This window comes from Cynocephalus volans, chromosome 16, assembly GCF_027409185.1.
Source record: "Cynocephalus volans isolate mCynVol1 chromosome 16, mCynVol1.pri, whole genome shotgun sequence".
In the NCBI taxonomy this organism is placed as follows: Eukaryota; Metazoa; Chordata; class Mammalia; order Dermoptera; family Cynocephalidae; genus Cynocephalus; species Cynocephalus volans.
In genome coordinates, this window is record NC_084475.1 from 25,095,664 (window position 1) to 25,121,154 (window position 25,491).

A 25,491-nucleotide genomic window follows, 5' to 3' on the forward strand; every position below is an offset into this window, starting at 1 on the left:
CACTTAGTAAAATTTGTTCTAGATACTGGAACAATCATTTATCTATAATACATTTCTCCTGACACCAGATTTAGCAGTATTTGGATTCATATCCACAGTTCTATTGGCCATAATATACTTTTTAACTTAAGTAAACAATATAAAATTTTACAATAGAAAAATGATATATTGAGATTTCACAGATGATTGCAAGACTACCACCAACATAATGTGTTCATTTTCCCATACGTGATTTTCAAAAACTCCTTATTCTCCTCTCTCTTTTAAATGCTTCTGTAATATGTACATATTTATGGAGAACATCCTAAATCAATATGGTTTACAGTGGAAAAGCAGGAATATCATTTTTTGCTATACACAAGGAGAGACCCTTAGTCCAACTACATGTTTACCCCAACTTCCAAGACAAGAACGAAAAGGAATATAGAAGAAAATAAAATTCTTACCATATATAAAATGCTGCCTTCAGTTTGATCTTAGAGACTGTGACTTAGAACTGACAACAAAAGAGCTTAAATCCATAAATCAAAAGAAACTTCAAAATCACCTTCCACATTATCTTTAGTTAGTTCACTAGTCTCCATGAACCCTGCCATTCCAAGCATATGCGGATGTGGTTTCACTTAGTGTTCTGTCAGCTTTTCAAGAGCCTTTTAGACTGAGGGATCTTAAAGGTCCTCTAGTAATTTCTAACCCAAATTGTTTAGTTTTACAGATGAGGTAACTAGAGTGTAGACTGATTTAATGAATTGCCTAAGGTTATTCTGCATATTAGCGGCAGAGTCAGAACCTGAACCTATATTTGTTGAGTCTCACTTTGCAAGTCCAGAGTAAACAGCCCTGTAACTACTAGAAGACTAAATACCCTTTCAATTAAAAAAGACACAGATTTTCTTAATATATTGTGTAACTCATAAATTTATTTTTGTTCAGATCCCCATACCATCCAGCCACAAAATAATAATAATAATTTATTTTTAGTTTTTATTTTGAAATGTATCAGGTACATAAAAACTGAATAAAATATTCAGTTTTAAAAAAATAAAATGAGCACTCCAAAGTACCCAGTGCCAAGATTAACAGAACATTAACCAAACTCTGTGCCCCTCTGCAATAGCACAGTAACACGATGAAGAAAAATCATAAGAATTGATATATGATTAAATCAAACAGAAATACAGAAATCAAGATAAAATACCACAATGTACAGAGATGACATCACACTGATAAATTATGACATATTTTTAGATTTAAATCTTTCCTGCAAGCATGAGACTTAAGGGTTCATAAGTTATTACATGGGAAAAAATATTACAAAATGAAAAAGAAATTTCAGAGTCAAAACTATTATAGAAAACACTCATTCTGCTTCAACTTCAACATGTCCTGTTAAAATAATCTTTCATAAAGTTTTAGCTGCTTTGAGCACTTTAGGTACCATAGTTCAACTATCGCTAGATTTAATTTTAACTGTTGGGATCATAAATTCCAAGTGGTAGCTTTATTACTGTCCACAAATATTCACTATCCCTTCCTGAAGGAGAATTATGTCACTCCCCTGCTGAACGCAGGCATGGTTGCATGACTGACTCTGGTCCATGAAATATGAGCTTCAATAAGCTTTAAAAGTCAGCCTATGGTTCACCATGTTCTCTTTTCCCTGCTTCTGTAACTGTGCTGAGATGGAGTCTCCATCAGCCAGATCTGATGGAGTCTGAAACTACGAAGCCCCCTTACTAACCTGTGATGGACATGTAGCTCAAGCAAGAAACCAACTTTGCCACTTTAAGCTGCTGGGATTTTCAGGTTGTTATTGCAGTATAACCTAGCCTCATCATGACTTATATCTTACATAAATGAATTTCTTGTCCATTTTAGGACTGACATTAAAACTATGAATTTCATATTTGGATTGTTCTGTGTGAGTTAAATGTTCATAAATGTCTATTCTGAAACATCTCTCCAAGCTCACAAAAATCTTTCTGTGGCATAAGGCACAGCTTCCTTACCAGAGTATCCTCAGATAAGGTTTCCCTCCGGCCTTGGAGCAGCCAGAAATCCTGGAGAAGTCACAGCCTCTGGGCCAGTCACCTCCAGTCATGCCACCTGGTGCTTGTCAGTGGGTAGCTCCTGCACATGCTGCTGTGCAGCTGTGTCAGCTGTGACATGGGAAGGGCTCCACCCCCTGGAAATCTACTTCATCAGACAGCTGCAGAATGCGCTGTTGCCCAGCATGGCAGACAGGACTGTGTAACTGCTGCAAGAGTTTCTTTTCTAGGTGCCCAAACAGCAAGGCACATAAACAGCAAGGAGCATTAAATCTAGCAGGCAAGATTCCAAACATGGCCTTATATCTCTATCTTGATATTTTTCGCCTTTTGCCAGTGACATGCCCAAGGTGACTGCTCAAATTGCTTTCTGCCAATTAGAGCTTAGTCATTAATTTTAAAACGCTTGAAGTTAAAGTCCAATTGGATTTGAAATCCGTTTATCACAAGAAATTTCATATTACATTTTTGATAAAAACAGCTTTTAGATTCTTTAAAGATAATTTCAACTGTTGTAAATTACTGAATACTTTAGACAACAAAATGGTTTGTTTTTTATTACCTACCCATAGAAACAAAATTTTAATGGGGACTTAATTCAAAGAAATCATCATTTAAAAGTCTAGATCAGGAACTGGATATTCTTATTTCATGGATAAACCTGATATTTAAAAATTTATGTTCACAGGAGCAAGCACCATTTTCTCATTAGAAACCCTGAAAATGTTTTCAAGTTTTAAACAAATTCAGTATTTAATCTTTCCTAATACTTTATATTGTTTTACTTATCCTAATCCTATATTATAAAGAATATGTAACACATTTTTTTCCCACCCAATTCTCTATACACTTGTATCTCCTTCCAGTCTGGGACTGGTAAAGCCTCTGGTCCTTTACGTTAGTAATGCAGAAATCAAATGTTAGAGAGTAGCAGCACAAGAGTGCCAACTGGAGCCAGAATTCCTGGTCAAACCTAACTCGCCTTTTACTGTGAGCTCCTGAGCAACCTACTTGATCTCTCAGTTTCCTCTGTGAAACAGGGGTTAGAGTGCTTAGCTCACCGATTTGTAAAGACTGAATAAGTTAATATGTGTAAAGTGTTTAGAACAGTAACCAGAACAACATAAGCACTCAAATAGAAGCATCTAGTTGTGCTCTTACTATTATTAGACTGAAATGTGTCTTGAAGTCCTATGAGGCAAAGAAGAACTGGCACAAACTATTTAAAAATTTGATTAAGCACGTCAAGACTCCATTGCAAAAAGTGCTTTGAAACTTAAAGCAACATCTGGCCCTTCTAGAAGCTAAGACTTTAATCTTTGAAATAAAAAGAAAAAAGTTTTTAGGCAGTGAATAGTTGAATGGTCAGCCACTGAAAAGAGTAAAAGACCTAAAGATTACACCTAACATACTACAGAAGAAAAGTAACCTACCCAAAACCCAAGAATGGCAGTTGGAACTATGTTTTAAACAGGGGGCACACAGACTTTAATAAAAGTTTCCTGAATGATTGAAAAGAAATCACAAAAAGACAAAGTAAAAAGAAAGCATTAGAACTGTTAACTGAGAAAGTTAATACTTTTTAAATACTGTATTTAAATACTTTTAAATACTTTTTAAATACTGTTAACTGAGAAAGGAACCAATGAAAACCAGTCAAAAGACCAAATTATTTTCCTGAGAAGGCAGCTAACTATGCTACACCACCTCAGCAACCCATGTGTTAAAATACTTTAAGGGCAGAAATGGAAAGGCAGAAATGCTCACCTATAATGATCCCTCGTTTGAACAGGTATAAGGATGCAAAAAGGAGAACAGGGAGCCGGTGGGCTGGCTCAGTTGCTTAGAGCACGGTGTTAGGTGACGACATCTCCAGGAAGCATTCTCTGCGCTGCCCCTCAAGTTAATCATCCCTCCTCTGTAATATTTCCATACTTTACATTTACTTCTATTATTGAATGGAAGCCAGTAAATTACCTCTTTATTGTTGTGCCTAGCCCCATACAATCCTGATTTCAAGATCTTGAGAGACAAGGAAGGGCCTCTTCCTTCTGTCCTAACAAATACCACAGAAAAATGCAAACTGCACTACAGATAGTCCCCAATTCCCATAAGGCAAATGTGGATTAACAATGATCATTAGCAGTTCAAAGTTGTTTCATTATGATAAGTGCCATTGTACCAACTAACCATCACCACGGCTAATTTTGTCTAGAAAGCATATATTTGGTTTTAAAGAGTTGACTTAAAAGCGTTAGAATGCATCAGGTACTTAAGCAAACTGCTTCTGAAAATGAACAGCCTAACTACAAGCAGCAAGATTTCTAAATGGCTGGTACTTTTGGGCTCTGTCAAGGTTCCGAGGCCCCCTGCCACTATGACCTCATCTCTCTAGACTATGACTTCACTAGAGTCAGGAATGATAGAAACAGCAGCCACATCTCAGTCCAGGGGACCACAATTAGGGCACTTCAAAACTATATATACATACACACATATATATGTATATATAGATATATACACACACACACACATATAATCCTTAATCAAAAACCAAATATATTCCTCTCTATAAAATGAATGACGGTCATCTATTAACACTACCAACCAGTTACCCTGATCAAAAAAGTAATAATACAATGTAGATGCCAATTAGTGTAGCCTCCTTGAAATGTTTCTCCGATTTTAAATTGTAAAGTGAGCGTAAAATGAAATGGCACTGAGTGTAACTGATTTAACACCTGGTGATATAAAAAAAAATTGTATTATTTCACACTTTGTTCCTCAAAAACAACTAAACCGTATCTTTCACTTTGGCTTCTTAAAAATTAAAGTTCACAACCAGCAAGTGTCAAGGGCATACTAAAGCTCGGCTGGGAACACACTTCTTGCAAACAATGTAAACTTAATGGGTGTGCCCCAAAATCTTTTTCCTCGTAGTTCAGTACTGCCTCCCCTCTCCAATGTGCAGCTCCCGATTTCTATGCACGGAGAAATCTAAGCACAAAGTGCAAGCAGGTACTGAGCGAGGACCTAAGACACCGTCCCATGAATAAAGCACACATATTTTCATTTGCCCACAACGTTCAACTTCTAGGTTCTTGTACTCACTCCAAAGAGTTGAAGCCACTAGAACGGTAACTTATAGATGAGTTAATTGCAAGTATCTGTGACAATTAAGAATATCTTTCATTAACTGGGATTTGACTACTACCAACTACGGCATTATAAACCTGTTGAGAAAAAGAAAATCTAGATTTCTATACAGAGATTTTTAGTATTTTAATTTGCCATAGAGTTTCTCAAATATTTTTGTAATTACAAGTCAAATTTATTAAACTGGTGATTTCAGTGACAATAACAAGCATATTTACTATAATGCTAAATGGTGTAGAAAAAATGTCACTGGATTTTGAGTGTGAGAAAGACGATCCTTCATTAGTGCGCGTCATGGAATCATTAGCACCTACTCCATCGGTAAATCTGGTCAGGGCAGAGAATGAACAGAGAGGGGACGGAGGGAAAGGCTATTGGACGGTTAATAAACCATTGTTGTCGTTACCGTTCCGTATCTGTCAAGCACCCTAAATGCCAGAAACCCAGCGAAGGTTCTGAGACTGCTGGGGACGATACAGAAACACAGGAGCGGGCGGGGAGGGGCGGTATGTTCTAGAAGTTGTTCCCTGTACCTCGCTCGCGAGTGGGAGCCGAACTTCACCACAGGCCGCTAACCGATGCTCCGGAACGTATCCGCGAAGTGAAGACCCCGAGCTGGCGGCACCGACTCCGGCAGAGAAGCGGCTCCGAAGCCTGACAGGGAAACGAGGAGCCCGACGGTCGCCCCAGGGTCTCTGAGCACCTGTCCCTCGGGCGGCCCCGCGGGGTCTCGGAGGCGCAGCCACGGCCCGGGCATCGGCGCCTGGGGTGGCGCGCAGGTCCCTCTCGCCAGCCCCGAGCGTCGGGCCGCGGCCCTTCCCGGGAGCGGCCTCCCGCGCCCTGTGCCCAGCGGCTCCGGCCACCGTGGCCTCAGGCCGAGCCCCCACCGCCCGAGCCGCCGCCACCGCCGCAGGGGCCGCCCCGAGGCGGGCCCGCCTCCGCGTACTCACCGGGCCTCCCGGCCGCCGGCTCGGCCCTCCTCTCCCTCGGCTCCCTCCTCCCGCTGAGGGGGCGGCCGCGCTGGGCGTTGGGAGCCGGCGGGGTCAAGGGTCGCGCGGGGCGGGGCTGGCGCCGGGCACTCGCCGGCCCGGGGCGCCAGGCGGGGGCAGGCGGCGGTGGGGCGCGTGGCTGCAGGCGGCAGCGAGGGCGGGCGGAGCGAGGCGGCGAGCGCGGGGGGCGGGCGGCGGGAGGGCCGTGGGCGGGGCGCCGGCCGCCGCGCGCGGGTTTGTCTGTGTTCGGGTCGGTCGCGGCGCCCGACTTGGGGGAGCGGAGCAGAACCACCTGCCGGCGCGGGGGAGCTACGGGGGCCGGGCAGGGTCCAAACGGCTCACGGCGGCGGCCGCGGTCCTCGGGGTCACGGGGAGGAGAAGCCTCAGCCCGGGCGGGCGGGAGCAGGGGTCACCTGCGCCGCCCAGGGCAGTGCGGGCGGCCTGGAGCGGGAAGGGACGCCGGGACCTGGTGGCCGCGCTCCCACGCCCCGGGGCTCCTGCGTGGACAGGGCAGAGGCCGACCCGGCTCCACCGGCCCCAGGGTCTGTGTCTTGCCGCCCCGCACAGCATCTTCCTGAGCACTTGGTTCAACTAACAGCAGACACCGCCGTCCCCTCTCCGCCCGCACAGGGAGGACCCGCAGTTGAAGGGACATGTCATCGTTGCCCTCAAAGACGGGGAACAAGGCAAAGGTAACGCAGTTCTAATAAAAGACACAGCATGAAAGGGCCACGTGGAAAGTGCAAAGTACCGCGGACGGTCAAAGAGCACGGCGGCAACAAGGAGGCGGCACGTGGGACCGACTGAAGGAGACGCGCGGAGTCTCACGGCACCAAGGCACAGGGTGAGGACGTGTGCAAAGACGAATCCACGACACTCGTGTTTGGGAAGTTGCGAGGACTAGGGTCTGCTGCACTGGAGGACCAGGGACAACAGGGCCTTAGACGCCGAGTGGATGAATTTCTTTTTCAGTGTTTTGAGTTTTCATGGTTTAGAAGTTTGGGGGAAGCAAAGAAAGGCTCCCCCACCCATGATCTCTCTGTGAAGGGATGTAGAGATTAGACGTGGGAAAACTGAGATCTACATTAGGCCAGGTGAAAGGTCATGGTGACTGAGCTAAAGGGATGACGGGAGGACTGGAGAGCACGGTTGAGAGATGATGCGCAGTTTAGATTTGGACATGTTAAGTGGCCGGTTGTCCAGACAGCCAGGTAGATGTCAACATTAAGAAACTGGAAATAAAGGTTTTGAAATATGGGAAAGAGGAGTGAACTAGAAAGTAGACTGGGAAGTAATCAGCCTGGCGATGATGTCACTGTAAGAGAAAAGAAAACAGAGGGCCAGGTCTTGGAAGCATCTTCAGAGTGTTGCTACTCTCAAAGTGGTCCGTGGCCAGCAACGTTGGCATGGACGGGGAGTTTGTTAGAAATGAGAAACTTCAGGGCTCACCCTACACCTGCTGAATCAGCATCTTCAATTTAACAAGAGCCCCAAGAGATTTATACCACATCAAAGTCTGAGAAGCCAGCAAAGAAAGGAGGCGGTGGCAGGGGGAGTTAGGAGAACCAGGGTAATGCAGCAGCATCGAAGCAAGGTAAATAGGAGTTTCACAGAACCAGGGCAGGAGGGAGTATCAATCAACAATATGCAAAACCACAGAGGTTGAAAAACCTAAGGAAAAGGATGTTTGCATTTTGTGATTACATACTATAACCATGTAGTTTTAATCAAAAGCTTGGAAACTTCCACTTTCTGATCAGGCACAGCCTAGAAACCCAGTCCCTCCAGTTCCCACTTATTGAAGTGGGTAGATTTGATAGTGGGAGAAAGTTCTCTTCTAGTTGCTTCTATTTCCTCAGAGAAATAAGGAGCAAGATCACTTTGGCACACTGCTAGTCTTCGATCCAATTTAGTCTCATCTCCCTGAACACACAGACTACTTTTCTCAGACCTCTCTTTCAAATATGTTCAAGTACTACGTTATCGCCAGTAGAACGTGAACAGAAATTGTGCCTGCCACACAGGCCAGGTCTTTACTTTGAGAGTACGTGTGCCTCCTTCATGCATTTTCCTTTCTGCTAGCTGGACCCTGGACGTGACGGCTTTGCACTGATTATGCAGATGACTACAAGCCCCTGGGCTTGGTAAAGCCATAAGAAGGTGCCTGGATAAAGGCGAGCTGCCGTCAGACCTGGAATACCCAATTATGGGAGCAAGGTATAAATTTTTATTGAGTTGGATCCATAACATTTTGGGGTCTGTTTGCTATAGCAGTTCAGCCTGCTATAGCTAATGTAGTCGTTAACTGAAAGTAGTGAGGGGAGCAGGGGAGGAGACATGGAATGTAGCCTATGAGTGCAGGAGAGGGAATTCACTAGGGAACATAGGAAGGTTTCCAGGCACTACTAAGTGTGCCCTTAAATTGAGTGGTTCATGAATTTGTAGTGACACCAGTCAATCTGTTGTGCGTTTTTCTCTGGCCATGTTCACCTGCTCATATGCAGGCACTGAACAGGTAGGTCTGGCAGTAACCAGGACTGAGTTCTGGACAGGCAAGTATAATAGGGAGAGAAGGGCAAACTATTAAAGGTAGAAGCAAGGGAGGCATTATAATTTCAGATGTGGTAAGAAGTAAGGTTGTGAGGGGGTGCAGAATGGGGCAAAGATGGTAGGGTGACTAGATTGCTGTTTCTGATCAGGTTGAAGAATTGTTGAAGTTTAGGTACTATAAGGAATAACCTGGAAGCATAAGAGACGGGTTGCAGATTAAAATGAGAGGAGGAGCCGTTGTTATCAGTATTATCAGGATGTAGGTAGCTGAGGTGGCGAGGATACAAGATCCTTTGAAGAGAGGAGGGCAGGGGGTTGAGAGGCAGCCAGGGTTTTGAAAGGAACATCCACATAGGTTATATATTATATATCTCTCTATATAAAATACACACATCTATACGCTATACACACACACACACTCCTCACAAAGCATTACCACAGGAGTGATATCAGAGCAGTGTTGGCGTGGCAAGTGATAGTAACCCTGATACTAAAATCTTCAAACAATGAGGTACTGACTTCTTTGAATTAGGATGCTGAAAGCCATCAACTCTTGGCAGATATATTTCATTTAAACAAGTACTTTTAAGTTCTATGTTGTTAACGTGGGATTTCTAATTGCTTCTCTCTGATCTCAAATTACAAACGGTAACTGCTTTCTTTTATAGGAAATGCCCATCTAACTGTATTATAAACTCAACACATGCCAGGCTTCCCAGTTTAAATGACTGTGCTCTAAAAATGTCATAGATTACTCTGTTCTACCTCCAACATGTATCTCAGATAGGTCTCCAGTGATGCTAGCTTTGCCACATCAAATAATCACAGTAAATGTTCAAAATCTACATTAAAAACCTCAGTTATTGCTTGTTAACGAAAAATAGGAATTGGCGGAAGACCTGAGAAGTTGAAAATAACAAGATTACCTGTAGCTTGGAAAATGATGTACCATGCTATGTAGTCAGACTGCCAGGGGTTGAAACACAGCACTCACCTCATGGGGTATTGTGAGAAGACACGTAACATATACAATACATAATAAGTATTTTAAAGAAGAATGCCTAGCACATATAAGCATTCAATTAAATTTAGGAAGTTATTCTGCAATGGTACTTATACAAGGCTACTTCAAAACGGTTGTGGAAAAATGTAATTAAAAGATAATGTGGATCTTTCCATGAATGTTTTGAAGTACCCTCTTATCTAATTCTTATGGAATTGCCTATAACTATACTTGGACTTTCAATGCTTAGAAAACCTTTATTATGTCTGCATGTGTGAAGACCTAATGGTAAGGAAACTTCTGGTTAAACGTGGTGAAAAACACACACACATTTTTCTCCACTTGCTGCAGATACCTCATTTAAAATGGCAGTGAAGGAATAAAAAAGATGTAAACCTACAAAGACAAAGCAAACAGAGAAAGAAATCCCTGCTAAAGAAGGTTGTCAGCAAAACTTAGGAACATGGTAACTGACAAGTTAATACCTGAGCTTTTGGAAGAAGGCACAGTCAGTCAGAAGTGAACCTATTCATGTCACAGAGCCCTAGCAAGGCTCTGAAGCTGGAGCTGCCCTTCCTCTGAGAGTGGAGTGAGGCTGAACCTGTGACAGTATTTACAGAACAGTGAGACCCTTCCTTCCCTGTATTCCCGACTCCATTCCATGCTTCCTAAACTCAGCAGAAGACAGAGGGTTTACTATCTGGAACAGTCGACTGAGAACTCCTCTGGACACCAGGCAGAGCTGAAGACAGGGATGACTCACTACACAGAAAAGCAGAATTAAGTGAAGTTGTGCATACTGAATTATAGATAGGCCCCTTGCCTCCAGCTTCATTCCCAAATTTGGATTCCAGAGTGCTGGGATCCTGTCATCAGATTGGATGCTTCCTCTTAGGGGAAAACCAGCTCCTCCAAGGGAAACCTCCAAATATTGAGGTTTGGGGTCCCCATAATGAGGAATGTGGCTTGTTGCCTATCTTTCAGTGAAGCCCAACAGTTGACAAGCCCTTTCTGTATCAACAGAGGCTCTAAACGACTTTTTATCACCTACTTCTTAAATTTGGATGAAGTCAAGGATCTCCACATATTAAGAAACCCCCTTACATGAAAGACAGAGCCTAAAATGAACAAACGGAAAAAGTAAGAAAAGGAATTTAAAGGGGGGAAAAAACAACAATGCAGGGAACAGGAAAAGATATCAAAACCAGAAAACTTTCAAAACTTTTAACGCCCATATTCCCTTCTCAGGAAACTAGCAGAGGGAGAAGTATTCCACCCACACACGGGTGTAGATCAAGAAACAGAAAAACGTGGAATCTGGTAACTAGGAGTTCCAGCAAAGGAGAAAACAGAGTCCCCTACACAGATGTGGAGAGGCATTCCAGGATGACAGCTGTGCTTCAGGCCCGGAGAGCCACCAGCCCACTGCCACGCTGGAGGACAGAGGGCTCCAGAAGGGATGTCTCCAAGAAAAGAAAAAAAAAGAAGTGATGTATCACCTAACATGTTTGAACCTCATAAAATCTCACAACTCTGGTGGAACATACAGAGATGCAACGGTGACGCGTATAGAGAAAACCAAGTGACCTAAGAAAGAAGGAATTGCAGGGCCGAGCCGTGGCGCACTTGGTAGAGTGCTGCGCTGGGAGCGCAGCAACGCTCCCGCCGCGGGTTCGGATCCTATATAGGACTGACCAGTGCACTCACTGGCTGAGTGCCGGTCACGAAAAAACGACAAAAAAAAAAAAAAAAAAAAAAAAAGAAAGAAAGAAGGAATTGCAAACTCCAGGGGAAACAAACTATTTGTGGCAGACTGTTTGATTGTTTGAGAATATGTGACGTCCCTGCCTGGAGAAGGATTATAGTTCCCCACACTACTAATGTCAGACTTCACATCGTGAATTACATAGGCCAGTGAAACAGGGACAGAAATGAATGTCACTTCCAGCTCGTGGTTCCTATGTCTCTGACCCTGCCACAGACTGACACTGTCCAGATCGAGGCTGCTCTGGCCATCTGAGTCCTGAGTGCAGACACCATAGAGCAGAACAGCAGCTGAGCTGCCACTGGACGTGGGGTGTGAACAAGAAGTGAATCTTCATTGTCATAAGCTAATAAAACAGTAACGGAGTTTGGGGTTTCTGATGTCATTTGTTAATGTGGCATAAGTAACTTCTCCTGACTGATATAACATGAAATACTGTGGATAATATTTATATAGTAGTCATTAAAATATATACAAAAATACTGAACAGTACACTGTAAAAATATAGGGAAATTAATAGGTGACATACAATGGCTAAAATTGAAAAAGTGAGTTATAGCAGTAACGTGCTATTTAGAAATGCAGAAACAGAAGAACAACTTTCCTTCGAGAAGCGAAGCGGGAATAGAGTGTGAGTAAGGACAGGTGGAGTGGGGCTTCTGTTATTGTTATGAGCCTTGTATGTATTGGACTCAAACTGCATATGTAATCACATCAAAAAAATTAAAATTACATTTCTTTTAAAAAGAAAAATAAGTGGTGAGAGGAGGGGAAGGTTGTAGTAGTATTGTTCTTAATTCAGCCAATTTAACAGGCTGTTATTACCCACATTAGAACTAATTCTTGATTGCAACTTTTAAAATCCTTTTTTCAAGAAAGTTGAATAAATTGAAGCACTAAAAGCTAAATTTTTTCATTCTGCCTTCACACTTCAACTGCACAACAGAAAGGTGAATGCTGCTTTCTTAGCATTTGGACTCAGCTGCCTCCTTCCTCTGCCCTTCCTGTGGAGGTGTTTATAGTGTTAAATGTCGCTAACTTGAATTTGAAAAATGACCTATATGAATATGGAATTAGCTTATGAAAGGCTGTTTTATTTTTTTAAATTTTTTATCAAAACATATTGTTCACGTTTATGGGGCACAGAGTTATATTTCAATACATATATACAATGTGTGATGATCTAATCAGAATAATTAGCATATTCCTCATTGCAAAACTTAATCATTTCCTTGTGATGTGAACATCTGACCTCCTCTTTTCTAGTCGTTTGATAACGTGCAGTAAATCATTGTTACTTATAGATTCCTGGGTTGACTGCACCAGTAGGACTTATTTTTCCTATCGAGCTGGAATTTTGTGTCCATTAACCAGCCTCTCACTATCCTGGCTCCCCCTCCCCTTTCCCACCTCTAGGAACCACAGTTCTCTCTCTGAAAGGCTATTTTATACTTTCAAAAATAATTGTTTTAAAAAACATCCTGTGACATTAGACTGGAAAAAAAAAGTATTTTCCTCAGGAACCTGGCAGTGATTAAAATGGATTTGTTGTGTATAGATACACAGATATCAGCTATAATTTGTAAAAAGTTAGTTGTATTTAATGAGTTTTTAACTTTTCTGGTATGTTTTAAATCATTCATTCTTTTTCTGAAGAAAAAGAACTTGGGGAAGCAAAAGTAAGCCAGCCCGATTGCTGTATAAAGTGTAAGAAATAAATCCAGCGGGCTCTCTGCAGCCTCCACATTTCTTAGTGTGGCACCTTTGTGATCTGATCCTGGCCCAGAATCCTTTATATCAGCACTAATTCATTCAATCATTCAGCAGATACTTTTTCTGAGCTCCCAGTGAACTGGGCCTATTACTAACTGCCTGCAATTCCCTGAGCAATATGATGTTGCTTACCACATCTTAGGCTTTATGCTGGGGTTTCGTGACCTAAAATACTATAATGCTTATTCCTATACAATGCTAAGGCCAATTTGTCCATTAAGATGGAAGGGGAAGCCTTACCTTACACCAGAAAGTTAGATGTCCTTCCTCCATACTCCATAGTACCCCCTGTATTTTTACCACAGTCGTTATATTCCCCTTTACTTTATGAGCCCCGTAAAAACAGAAACCTGGTCTGTTTTACCCACTGGTACATCACTGCAGTGCCAGACTCATTGCATTCAAATGGCTGTTGAATGAACAAACCCAGTTGTAACTGTCTGTTTACTTGTCTGTCTTTCCTCAACAGGTTGTATGCTCCTTGGTGTATGGGTCTGTGGTTTATTAAACTTTGTTTTGTTTAGCATTTAAAACTTAAGACCTAGCACACAAAAGTCTGGTGATATATTAACTTTGTCAGTATTACTATTAATCTTTAAAATATATAGCACTGAGAAAGTATCCTCATGGCACAGAGAGGCAAGGGGTGCTGAAGATTGCTCCTCTGTGTTTCATTTAAATAGGAAAAATACATATGGAAGACCTGAGACTACAGACTACAAATGCCAAATGACCTACTGTACTCTAAGTTCTCACCACCCTTAACCTAGAAATAAAATAGAAATGATTCTTCGAAAAATAGCCTTAAAATAACCAGCTAAAATTTTACCAACAGCAAAAAAAAAAAAAAAAAAACCAGTTGGGGTTTATGCTCACTAAATTGGTCTGTATGGGTAAGCACTACCTAAGTTCCTTGATTCACGGCATGAAGTGTTTCTAACAGAAATTTACTATCCACTAAAAATAAACCGTGGTCAATATGCAAAATTCAGCTGTATTTCTATACACTAGCAACGAACAATCTGAAAATGAAATTAAGAAAATAATTCCACTTACAATAGCATCAAAAAGAAAAAATATATATTTAGGAAAAAATTTAAAGAAGTGCAAGACATGTATACTGAAAGCTACAAAACATGGTTAAAATAATGGAAAGATAGCCCATAGTCATGGATTGGAAGACTTAATATTGTTAAGATGGCAGTACTCCCCAAACTGATCTACAGATTCAATGCAATTCCTATGTGGCTTTTTTTTTCAGAAATGGACAACTGATCCTAAAATTTTCATATGGAAACTCAAGGGAACCCAAATAACCAAAATACTGAAAAACAAGAACAAAGTTCATGGATGCACGCTTTCTGACTTCAAAATTTACTACAAAGCTACAGGAATCAAGGCAGTGTGGCACTGACATAGGATGGACATACAGACAAATGAAATAGAATTAAGAGTCTAGAAATAAATCCATACATCTGTCGTCAATTGGCTTCAACAAAGGTGTAAGGACAACTCAATGAGGAAAGAAGAGGTTTTTCAACAAATGGTGCTGGGACAACTAGATATCTATGTGCAAAAGAATACAGTTGGACCCCTACCTTATACTACATACAAAATTAAAGTGGATCAAAGACCCAAATGTAAAACTTAAAGCCATGAAACTCTTAGGAGAAAATATAGGTATAAATCTGCATGATCTTAGATTAGACAGTGGTTTCTTAGATATGACAAGTAAAGTACAACCAACCAAAAAAAATAGATAAATTAGACTTCGTCAAAAGTAAAACCTTTTGCAATGCAAAGAACACCATCAAGAAAGTGAAAAGAACAGTATGAATGTACACAAATATTGTAGTCTATAAATATATACAATTATCATGGGTCAATTAAGAAAAAGAAAAAGAAAAAAAGAAATAAAGAGTAGAATAGTGATTACCACAGGCAGGGAAAGGTAGGGGGTGGGAGGGAAGGATTGATAGACTGGTACAGAGTTACAGTTAGACAGGAAGAATAAGTTCTGGTGCTCTAGGGTGACTATAGCTAATAATATTGTATATTTCAAGATAGCCAGAAAGAGGATCTTGAATGTTATAACCACAAAGAAATGATAAATGTTTATTTGGTAGATATGTTAACTATCTGATTGGATCATTACACAGTATATACATGCATCAAAAATCACACTGTACGCCATAAATATGTATAATTATGTGTCAATTAAAAACAAAATAAAACTTTTAAAAAGTGAAAAGATAACCCACAGAATGGGAGAAAACATTTTCAAATCATTTGTCTGATAGGGGACTTGTATCTAGAGTACATAAAGAACTCTTACGATTCAACAGTGAAAAGACAAATAGGCAAAGGATTTGAAAAGACATTTCTCCAGAGAAGATACACAGCCAATAAACACATGAAAGATACTCAATATCATTAGTTATTAGGGAAATGTAACTCAAAACCACAGAGATGCCACTTCACACCCACTAGGATGGCTAGAATAAAGATAGATAAGTGTTGACAAGGGTGAGGAACAGCAGAACCCTCACACACTGCTGTTGGGGATGTAAAATGGGGTAGCTGCTGTGGAAAACGGTTTGACAGTCCCTCCAAAGTTGAACATAAAATTACCATATGACCCAGCAATTCCACTCCTGGGTATATAACCAAGACTAAAGACAGTTCACACAAAGACGTGTTTACAAATGCACACAGCATTCCATATCATGGCTACTCGTAGCAAAAAAGTGAAAATAATCTAAATGTCCATCAACTCATGAATGGATAAAGTGTGGTATATCCACACAATGGAATATTATTCAGCCATAAAAAGGAATGAACAGTAGTTGCATGCTACAAGGATGAACTTTGAAAACATTATGCTAGATTAAGAAGCCAGACACAAAAGGTTACACATTGTATAATATCATTTATATGATAATATCATAATATGAAGTGTTAAGACTAGGCAAATCCATAGAGACAGAAAGTAGATTAGTAGTTGTCAGGGAATGGGGGAAAGGAGAAATCAGGACTGATTGCTAATAGGGACAAAGTTTCTTTTTGGGGTGATGAAAATATTCTGGAATAGTATAATTGCATAAGATAGTGAATATACTAAAAACTACTTGTGCACCTTTAAGTTGGTAAATTTTATGTAAATCATACTCAATTAAAAAATTTTAACAACAAAATGTGATCCTAAACTTGGAATAAATCCTAAGCAATTGTATAGATCAAAGCAGTAGATGTAGAGCAGTATCCTGTTTGCAAAGGGACAGCACGGCTCAGCACAGTTACTCAGTGCTCTTCCCCTCCACCAAAACTAGTTGGAAGCGATTTCTTTGCTCAGATACAATTTATGATACTTGCCCCTATTGAGTATGAACACATTAGGCCAATTGAAAAGCAGTGTTTCTTGTCAGTGAGTTTATGTCTAGTTTTTACAGTTTTATGTACAAGTGAGCTCAGAAACATTTCCATCTGAAAAAGCACCCCTAATTATATATTCAATACCCTGCTTTATTTTCTTCACAATACTTATAACTGGGATGTAAGTTCTTTGAGCACAACTCTATGCACCCAAAATAAAAGGCTGATAGAAAATAAAGCAGGAAAAATGTCTATAAGTTAAAAATCTATAGAAATTTCCATCTGTTGTCTGTAGATGCCATTTTGTGATGTTTTCAGTAAAAAATAACTTTAGCTACCAGCTCACCCTTTGGAAGAGGCAAAGATTCTTTTCCATTTAAGAACTAAACCTAAGAATACTGGCCCTGGTCCTGAAGGGTGTTTTAGTTTGCTGTGGCCTGGCTAATTAAACTTATATGTAATCAGGTCTTTACATCCAGCTTCCTATATTGAATTTTGTAATAAACCCTAAGAGGACTTCAAGAGGTTCCTGAAGGTAACTCTTTCAGGAAACGTGTATGTTAGTATTCTACCTTTCTGATCTGTTTGTTCACAATCCACTAGAATACTTCCGATTGTAGGTTCCATTACCTTTGAAGTCTTGGACTTCTGGAGCCTTGATTACTGGGCTGCTCAAGTCATGGGTGCTTTGATCCAAACAGACAAAGTATTTCTTAACATTGGCAGATCCTTGAAAAGGGGAGTGAGCTCCCCTCTGAATGTTTATGAAGGAGAGACCATCGTGGTAATGTCAAATTTAATTTTAATATACTTGTGTGTCATAGCTAATGGTATCAAATGCCAAATGAAGACTAACTGTGCTGTCAATTTGATAACGTCTCTATAGATGTGCCAAAAAGTTAACTTACTATTTTACAGTTCTCCTAGGGGGAAAAACAGAGCTTAAACTATCTTTGTGACTACTAAATAGAAACAGTTTTTCTGTTTTAAGCAAAGTTGTTTTCCAGCCATAGTTCAAGAACAGAAAGAAGTAACAGGCTGGGTAGTTGGCTCAGTTGGTTAGAGCATGTGGTGCTGATAACACCAAAGTCCAGGGTGTGTTCCTTGTACCAGCAAGCTGCCAAAAAAAAGGAACAAATAGCCAAAAACTGGTGGTTAAAAGCCCAGTAAAAACATATTCTTTCATTCATAGAAATAGTCAGGAAGCACTTCTTATGCCTATGAAAATAGATTCAGCAAGTCTTTTGTGAGAATTGACATGAAACTTCCCAGAGAATACTGTTATTTCTTCTGATAACAAGTATAACTAAAACTTACATTTAGAAAATGTTTTATGATATAAAATAAGCAACCACTTGTGTGCTGACAGCCAACTCTATGGAAAACCTACTTATAATTTCATCTTAAACATGTACAATGATTCTGTTTTCAAAGTGCTTTCATGTGTTTATTTGATAAAACAGACTATTTGCCATATAGTGAAAATAGCAGTTTCCCCCCCAATTAATTTGTTAATAATTACCTTGAGTTACATTTGAAAAGTAAGATTTTAAATGCAAGGAAGTGATTCATAAACAGCTTTAAAAACAAAAGGCTAGTGTTTCAGAAAATATCATTACTTAATATACTCTATTACTAAGATTATAACCTGGGTCACTCCAGTCATGTGTTACAGCTGGTGACATCTGAAGCCAGTCTGGAAAATGTCCGTGAAACAGATGGGCTTAGACCCAGGCCTTGAATAGAACAATTCAGATGCTGCCCACCCCCGATCCCAGGTAATGGGAATTTCAAAAGGAGATTGGCCCCTCAGTGTAAAAATTCCTTGCCCTGTTCCCACTCTTCCCATCTAGAAAAAACAATCATGCTAGAAAATAAGAAAACTTTGACAATACTTAAAATTTATCAAAATTACAAATCAGGCAAATTCAGATAATTCCTTACTCGTTTTCACTCCCACAGGATAGGATAGTGAAATGCCACAGCAGGCCACAAACAAAAATGAATAACATTAATTCAGCCTCTCAAGGTAGGCCAGTAGCTGCTGGTCTGTAACCATGAATGGAACTCTTATCCACAGGTTATTCAGTAGAAAAATTCAGAGATATTTTAGCACAGAGAAAAATTAAGCAAAATTGTTGAGGTAGTATTGTTTTATAAAGAGAAATCCTGTCAATTTTGCCTACAATCAAATGTTTGTTAGGGTATATCATTCATGATTCTTCAATATCAAAATCGCTTAAGGCCTGCTTTCTTCGATTTGTTTGGCTGTTGGAATTAACCCAAAACTACCATTTCTTGTATTTCTCTATTGAATGGCTCCACAATTTCCATTCAAATTCTGTCTAGGGTGGTTTCTCATATAATCCTGAATGAATAGTGATCATAGGAAAAGCAATCAGTATAAAAACTTGGGTGTCTATTTTCAAGTGGCGAATTCAGGACTAACCAGGAGTATTCTTTAGGGTTTAGAGATAGCCAAAGGTTGAGGTTAAGTTTCAGTCTTTTTGCCAGAGAAATAAAATATATTCTGTCAAAATATTTTTGAAAATTCTTTGCTGGTTTATGGAATGCTTTCAAATAAATCTCTTTCTCTTCTGTCTCCATCTCCCCCCCGCCCCCCAACTCATCTGTCTTCTCAGAGCTGTTTGAATCCTGGATCATTGTGGAGAGTGGAGGTTAAGTCAGCACAAGCCTATAATTTGTTGTTGGGGGGCGGGTTCCAAGATGGTTCTTTTAAAAATAAGACAGCTCAGCTCAAATAAATTCTAACAACATCTACCACTTTTACCTTGCTTTGAATATATTGTAATAAGCTTGAAAATACTATATGAATATAGTTTAAAAATTTCTTTTGTCCTACTTTAATTAGACAAGTATTAACTAATAAATCGAGTTTTAAATTTCAAAGAATCATAAGTATAAATTTTTTTTTTTTTGTCTTTTTTGTGACCGGTACTCAGCCAGTGAGCGCACCGGCCGTTCCTATATAGGATCCGAACCCGCGGCGGGAGCGCTCCCAGCGCTGCAGTCTCCCGAGTGCGCCACAGGGTCGGCCCATAAGTATAAATTTTTAAAAAATAGTTTTCTATTCTTCTCTGTTGTGAATGGTTTTGTTCTTTAGGCGTATAGTGATCTTGCTCATTATAACAAAGTCTGTGAGATTGTTTTATTTTTCTCTTAAGGTACTGTAGAGATAACTCAATAGAACTGTGTGTTATTATTAACCAGTAGAACATAATACCTAAGTCTAATTCAATATATTTGGGTTCAATCAAATAACACTGCTAGCATTTCAAACAGTGGCAATTCTATTGACTCATGGAAATTCCTAGAAATGAAAAATACAAAAAAGGACAAATGAGAACAGTGTAAAATATCAAAAGCCAACATTATAACATCAAGTTTTTGAGATTTCTTTTTATAATTTCCCTTGTTCTAATTATTTCCATGTTGGGGTCAAAATGAAGGCCATTATAAAAATCAAACACCATTGTGTATTTGGTTTCCTGTATGCAGTGAGTTCCAAGAACAAGGAATGGGAATAGTCACCCCTGGTGTGGGCAATATGGGCTGCACTGTTTGTAAAGAATTTAAAAACAATAAAACCTATGAAAAATCAGTCTGCTTTTTATGAGCAGCAGCAATGACAGTGATAAAACACTCCTTTGGGCAAAGGCTCCTGCTACCGTACCCTTAAGTACACTACTGCCCATATAAGCTCAAAAATACTACATACCCAATGCATTTGAGATACTCATTGCAGAAGAATTTAATTCTCACCTTTATTTTCAATTTTTGAAAATATAAATGTAGAAGAGTATGCTTTCAGTACTAATGAAGGTAGCCCACAACTTATTATAACTTTAAATGTAAAATATACATAATGCATGTTTTTAAAAATTCCAATGAAGTTGAAAGAGGAATTGTGGACATGAGTGGCTTTCTACTTGAACTTCCAAATACTGGCACTCCAGTGTTTTAAATTCACAAGTATGTGTCTAAGGAAATAACTGAAAGATCAAAACACATCATACTTGCATTTAATGTACAACACTTTGTGTTAACCACAGAACCAAACTCCACTAAGGATTTGGTTATATAATTATAGTGCATTCTAAAACTTAGTATAAGACCTTTTTTTCCCCCATAGATGACACCTATTCTCAAATAAGCATTCATTACTTTATTGGCCTAGGCTAACATAAAGCAATAGCTAGTGGCAATATATACCACATTACTGAAGATCATATGTATTTTACTGACTCCTTGGACCCTGGGTTCATGAAGATATGAAGAACTGAGGGACTAAAAAAAATACACTAACTAAAGAAAACAAACATTAAGGCATAAAAAAGCACCTTCATCAATGTTCTCACCACCCATGGTTCTCATGTTTATAGAATTCTCCAACTTTGTTATCTATAACACTTTGGGGTTAGGGAATGAAGTAGTACTTTATGGAGGCAAATATTTTTCCTTTCAAATGCTGTTACAGGTCAAGAAAAAGTACACAATAAACAAACAAAAAAAACCCACAAACATATTTTATATGCAGGCAAAAAAGGCAAACACAATGACAAAGTGTTTAGACTAAGGAAGGCATGTGAAAAGTAGAGTAAAATAAATCTATTATCAGTATATGTAAAAAAAATATCATTTTACTTGCCTTGGGGGAGGTCCCATATTTTTGTGAGGGCACCTACTAAACTAGAATTAGCAGCGGTTTAGTACCAGAATATTATTCAAGACATTATTTACATGTGTTTGCATATGTAAATGAAATCTATTAGATCATATAAAGGATATATGTTTAACCAAAAGGGAGAAGAAATCATACCTTTGTTGTTTAGAAACCAATTGACATTTGCATTGCCAATTCTAATCATCATTGCTACATTTTCTTGTTTTGTTAGTGACTTTGCTTTTAGACAATGTGTTTATATTTCTACAGGTAAAACAAATATGTGTTAATTTCCTGGGCAAGCAGCTGGGTGGTTAGCTCAGCTGGTTAGAGCATAACTTAGTAACACCATGGTCAAGGGTTCAGATCCCCATACCAGCCAGTCGCCAAAAAAAAAAAAAAAAAAAAAGCTTTATAAATTTCTTGGGCAAGCAGGATTCCAGTATCAGAATACATTCTTTATGAATTGTTTCTAATTAAGGCATAGCAAATTACTTAATCTTACAATGAATTTACAGTTAGGGCAGTCATTAATAAATATTTATTAATAAATGTGTAATTGCCGTGCTTTGTTGAAGGCACTAGGCTTTTGTCATGATATATATGACCAAATATATCACAGCCATTGTTCTTTTCCTTGAAATGTTAGAATGCTTTAGTGTTATTCTATCATTGTTTTCCTGTTCCATGGAACTGCATCTATTTCTCCCAATTTTAGTAGTATAATGAGAAATATATTGAATACATAAGGCAGGAGAGATGAAAATTTATATTCCATAATATTAGCAAACCATGACATAAAATCTTAAATAAAAAACAATTCCAGAAAAAGAGCAGAGACCATGTTTAAAAAGTCAAGACTGACCACTCAACTTCCGTGGGCTCTGACAACTAAATTAATCTCAGTCCATAAACCTGCCAGGTTATCTTAGCCCACAGGCTGCATTTTGGCACAAATTTTCAGCTGTGCCAAAACATGTACAGCAGGTGACTGTCCCTCTGTCAGTAGCAATATTTATCTGGATCTTTTAAAAATAACAACATACTTGTATTTGAAAATAACAATAATATACTTATTGTATTATAACATATTTTATAATGTACTTTTAGATTATATAATAATATACATTTGATGGATATTTTAGTCTGTTATTAGTTTTGTTCTTCAAATGTGCCTAGAAAAAATTTAAAGCATATTTATAAGTAGAAATATTTAAATGTTGTCAAGTACTGGAAAACGTGTTTGTTTGGTTATTATAGAAATGTAAATTAAAACTCCCCAAATATACTATGGAAGGTATACACATTTATAGTATACAAAACGATTAGGGATTCCTTCCTTCTGTTTGTCCTTTATCCTGAGGGAAGAGCTAGTGAGAGCTTCAGCTTTCATTTTTATCAGGAGAGAAAAGGACTCTTTTCACATATCTGCTGAATTAAAAGTTCTATTGTTAAACACCTAAGTTTTTAAGTCACTCAGTTTCCTGGATACTTCAATGGAATCAGCAGTCATTGATCCAACCCCAACTCCACGACTGGAACGTCGTAATGACAGTTCCGAGGCAGAAATTTGACGTAATTCTTTGCGACACAATTTTACAGGTGTGACACCATAAAGTTGTCCCACATTTCCCTCTGGCTGAAATTGGGATGATGGTTGACTGTGAGATTTTGTAAACTGATTTTCATCTATTTCTGTTTTATCCTCATTGCTTAACAAATGCCCACTGGGGGGTGCTGCAGAGCTACCGATTGGAGGTAATTCTGAGACATCTTCCCAAAGCTGCTGAGGATTTGCTTGCCCGCTTGAACTGCTTGCTGATCGGTCTATTTCTCTTTCTCTTCCACTTAATTTCATACTCTCAGTTCTAGATGCCCATTTTAGTTCCGAAAGCATGCCAACTTCTTCTGGGTTCATGACTCCATCTCCAGCATCATGATCTAAAAATAATTCCCAAACCATAAAATTAGAGATTATTTCCTCAAAATCAGGTATTTTAACCATAATATTCTAATGTAACTACATTATTATTCAATATACATGATGTTTTTCAGCTTTTTTGTTAAGTAACTGCCTTTAGACAAACAGATGTGTGAATATGAATTATTCTTATTTCACTTATAGGCATCTTGCATGTGATGTGAATAACTCAAAACTGTAATTCATGGAACAAAGTTGAGAAATGGTCTTCTAGGAATTTTGGTTCTCCCTGGAAACACAGGAGTACTTTGGGCCTTTCTGGTGCCTTTCCACACCTGCCCTCTGCTGGAGTTGTTGCTGGTGAATTCCAAATCCTGGCCAAGCGAAGCCAGCACTGGAGAATTCTGGCTCTGCCTCATGTCTCCAAGGAAACTTCTGGGACTTGACATTCTGTGTGTGAAAATCTGGTCTTGGTTGGCACTCCCAGCACGACAGCAGAGTTCTGCAGTCTGCATGTACTCTGGGGTGTGTGCCACAACTTCCACCATCAAAATGGAGAACATGGTCTCAACAGAGTGAGTGATTAGAGATCAAAGCCTGAGGTCCTCGAATCATAGAATATCTAATATCAAATATAAAAACATGCTCATGGGATATCCATATGGTCCTAGACCTAATATGATGAAAAATGCCAACTTTAAAATATGTTGACACATGCTTAGTACACTTTAAGTCCTGTGAAGACAAAAAGTCTGAAAACAGGTTGCACAATGGCAGCCCTGGAGCAAATGTGGCCCATACATGTTTTACTTGACCTATAATGTTAATAATACTTGACCCAAAATTTAAAAATTGAAAAGTTTCTTACAAAAATATGTATTTCTAGTTTCACTAAAAAAATCAGAAGAGCTACCATTTTTTGAATAGCAACAGTAGCTGGAGCAGAATGACAACTGCCCATTTAGACAACTGCTGCAGTTGCCACACTCACTGTGGTTTCCCTGGCTCCTAAAGTCACTCTAGCTTGTAACCGTTGGTTTAAAACATAACTGATTCTCTAGTTTTTGAAATTCTCTCAAAACAAACAAAAAAACTTGAACTAGCAAATGGCACAGATCCTCACATGGAACTAGAGCAGATACAAAGTTGACCATAGACAGCAGTTCCCAAACTTTGCTATACATTAGATTTTAAAAATCCTCCTGCCCAGGGCACAGTGGCGGAGGCAGCCAGGCATCTTTTTTTAAAAGATCATTATGTGAAAGAGCATAGATGGGCTCACTGCCAAGTCTCACTCCCAAGTCCATTTGGATTCTTCGCAACTGAATATTTCCCTCTTCCAGAATTTTACAATTGAGGGAACAAACTAGGGAAAGATTAATTAGTGCAAGGTCACACTGCTAGTAACAGAAGTTAGGATTCCAACCAAGATCTTCTGACTCTAGTATCCTTTCATACAGTTTTATAGCGATTTAAGTTGATACAAGGATAATTTTAAATACTTAACAAGTAGAGAAACTGAATGTCCACATAAACTGATTTTATCCTCACAAAATATGTCAGAAAACAGACACACTAAAAACAGAGGCATGACTATCAAGTGACCAAGTTAGTTTAGTCAAAAGATTAATTTTTCTGCTATTTGAAAATGCAAAAAATATTCAAAGAAGATAAATATAAGTCTGGGAGGCAGACAATAAAAAGGGTACTATCAAAACCCAATAAACTGAAAGAAAGAAAAAGAAAGACCACAATAATATGCTGAACTTTCAAAAGGAGAGAACAAATCTATGGTTACTCGAGGTGGGAGGGAGGTAGGAGGAGGAGGTTGGGGAGAGATTGGGTAAGGGGCATAAAGAATAATTACGATTTGTAATAATGAATATGCTGATAATATTGATTTGATCACCACATGTGGTACACAGGTGATGGTAGTCAACGCTGTACCCCCAAAATATGTATAATCAATTATGCTTCAATAAAAAAAAATTTTTTTTAAACCAAACTGAATAATACAGTTACATATTAACTAGGATACTGATTATTAAGCATATAAGACATTTTAAGGAACTCAGAATTTGATAAATTTAAATTGCTGTATTTTATAACTCAAACAAATCTTGTTTAATGTCATTTTATTAAAGTAGCAGTTTGAGAAAGGATATAGTACAAGCTATATGCCCAAAATGATTGCAACTGTATTTTTTTAAAGCATAGGAAAAATGTGAAA

The 25,491-nt window shown here is 39.0% G+C and overlaps 3 protein-coding genes across 18 annotated transcripts in view; 1 reads left to right on the plus strand and 2 right to left on the minus strand.

Moving 5' to 3' along the window:
* GKAP1 (G kinase anchoring protein 1) overlaps positions 1 to 6,294 on the minus strand; it is a 69,367-nt gene extending 63,073 nt beyond the window's left edge. The window contains exon 1 of one of the 4 annotated variants that reach the window (XM_063080717.1): positions 6,155 to 6,294. The gene's annotated coding sequence lies outside the window, so the exon portion shown is untranslated. Of the gene's footprint in view, positions 1 to 2,009; positions 2,098 to 5,737; positions 6,078 to 6,154 lie in introns of those variants that run through there. The other 3 variants (XM_063080716.1, XM_063080719.1, XM_063080718.1) reach the window with 3 other exon arrangements.
* Positions 6,295 to 6,449: 155 nt separating this feature from the next.
* Positions 6,450 to 25,491, plus strand: part of LOC134364357 (proline-rich protein 2-like) — a 109,567-nt gene continuing 90,525 nt past the window's right edge. For 4 of the 7 annotated variants that reach the window (XR_010021839.1, XR_010021840.1, XM_063080251.1 and 1 more), the window contains exon 1: positions 8,393 to 8,410. The gene's annotated coding sequence lies outside the window, so the exon portion shown is untranslated. Of the gene's footprint in view, positions 7,038 to 8,275; positions 8,411 to 10,994; positions 11,438 to 14,545; positions 15,154 to 23,465; positions 25,269 to 25,491 lie in introns of those variants that run through there. The other 3 variants (XR_010021842.1, XR_010021843.1, XR_010021841.1) reach the window with 3 other exon arrangements.
* The window catches only part of KIF27 (kinesin family member 27), an 87,957-nt gene continuing 82,887 nt past the window's right edge, over positions 20,422 to 25,491 (minus strand). For 6 of the 7 annotated variants that reach the window (XM_063080242.1, XM_063080249.1, XM_063080243.1 and 3 more), the window contains one exon: positions 20,422 to 23,281. In XM_063080242.1, coding sequence (XP_062936312.1) covers positions 22,800 to 23,281 — 482 coding nt within the window. In that variant the 3' untranslated portion in view covers positions 20,422 to 22,799. The remainder of the gene's footprint in view (positions 23,282 to 25,491) is intronic. The other variant, XM_063080250.1, reaches the window with a different exon arrangement.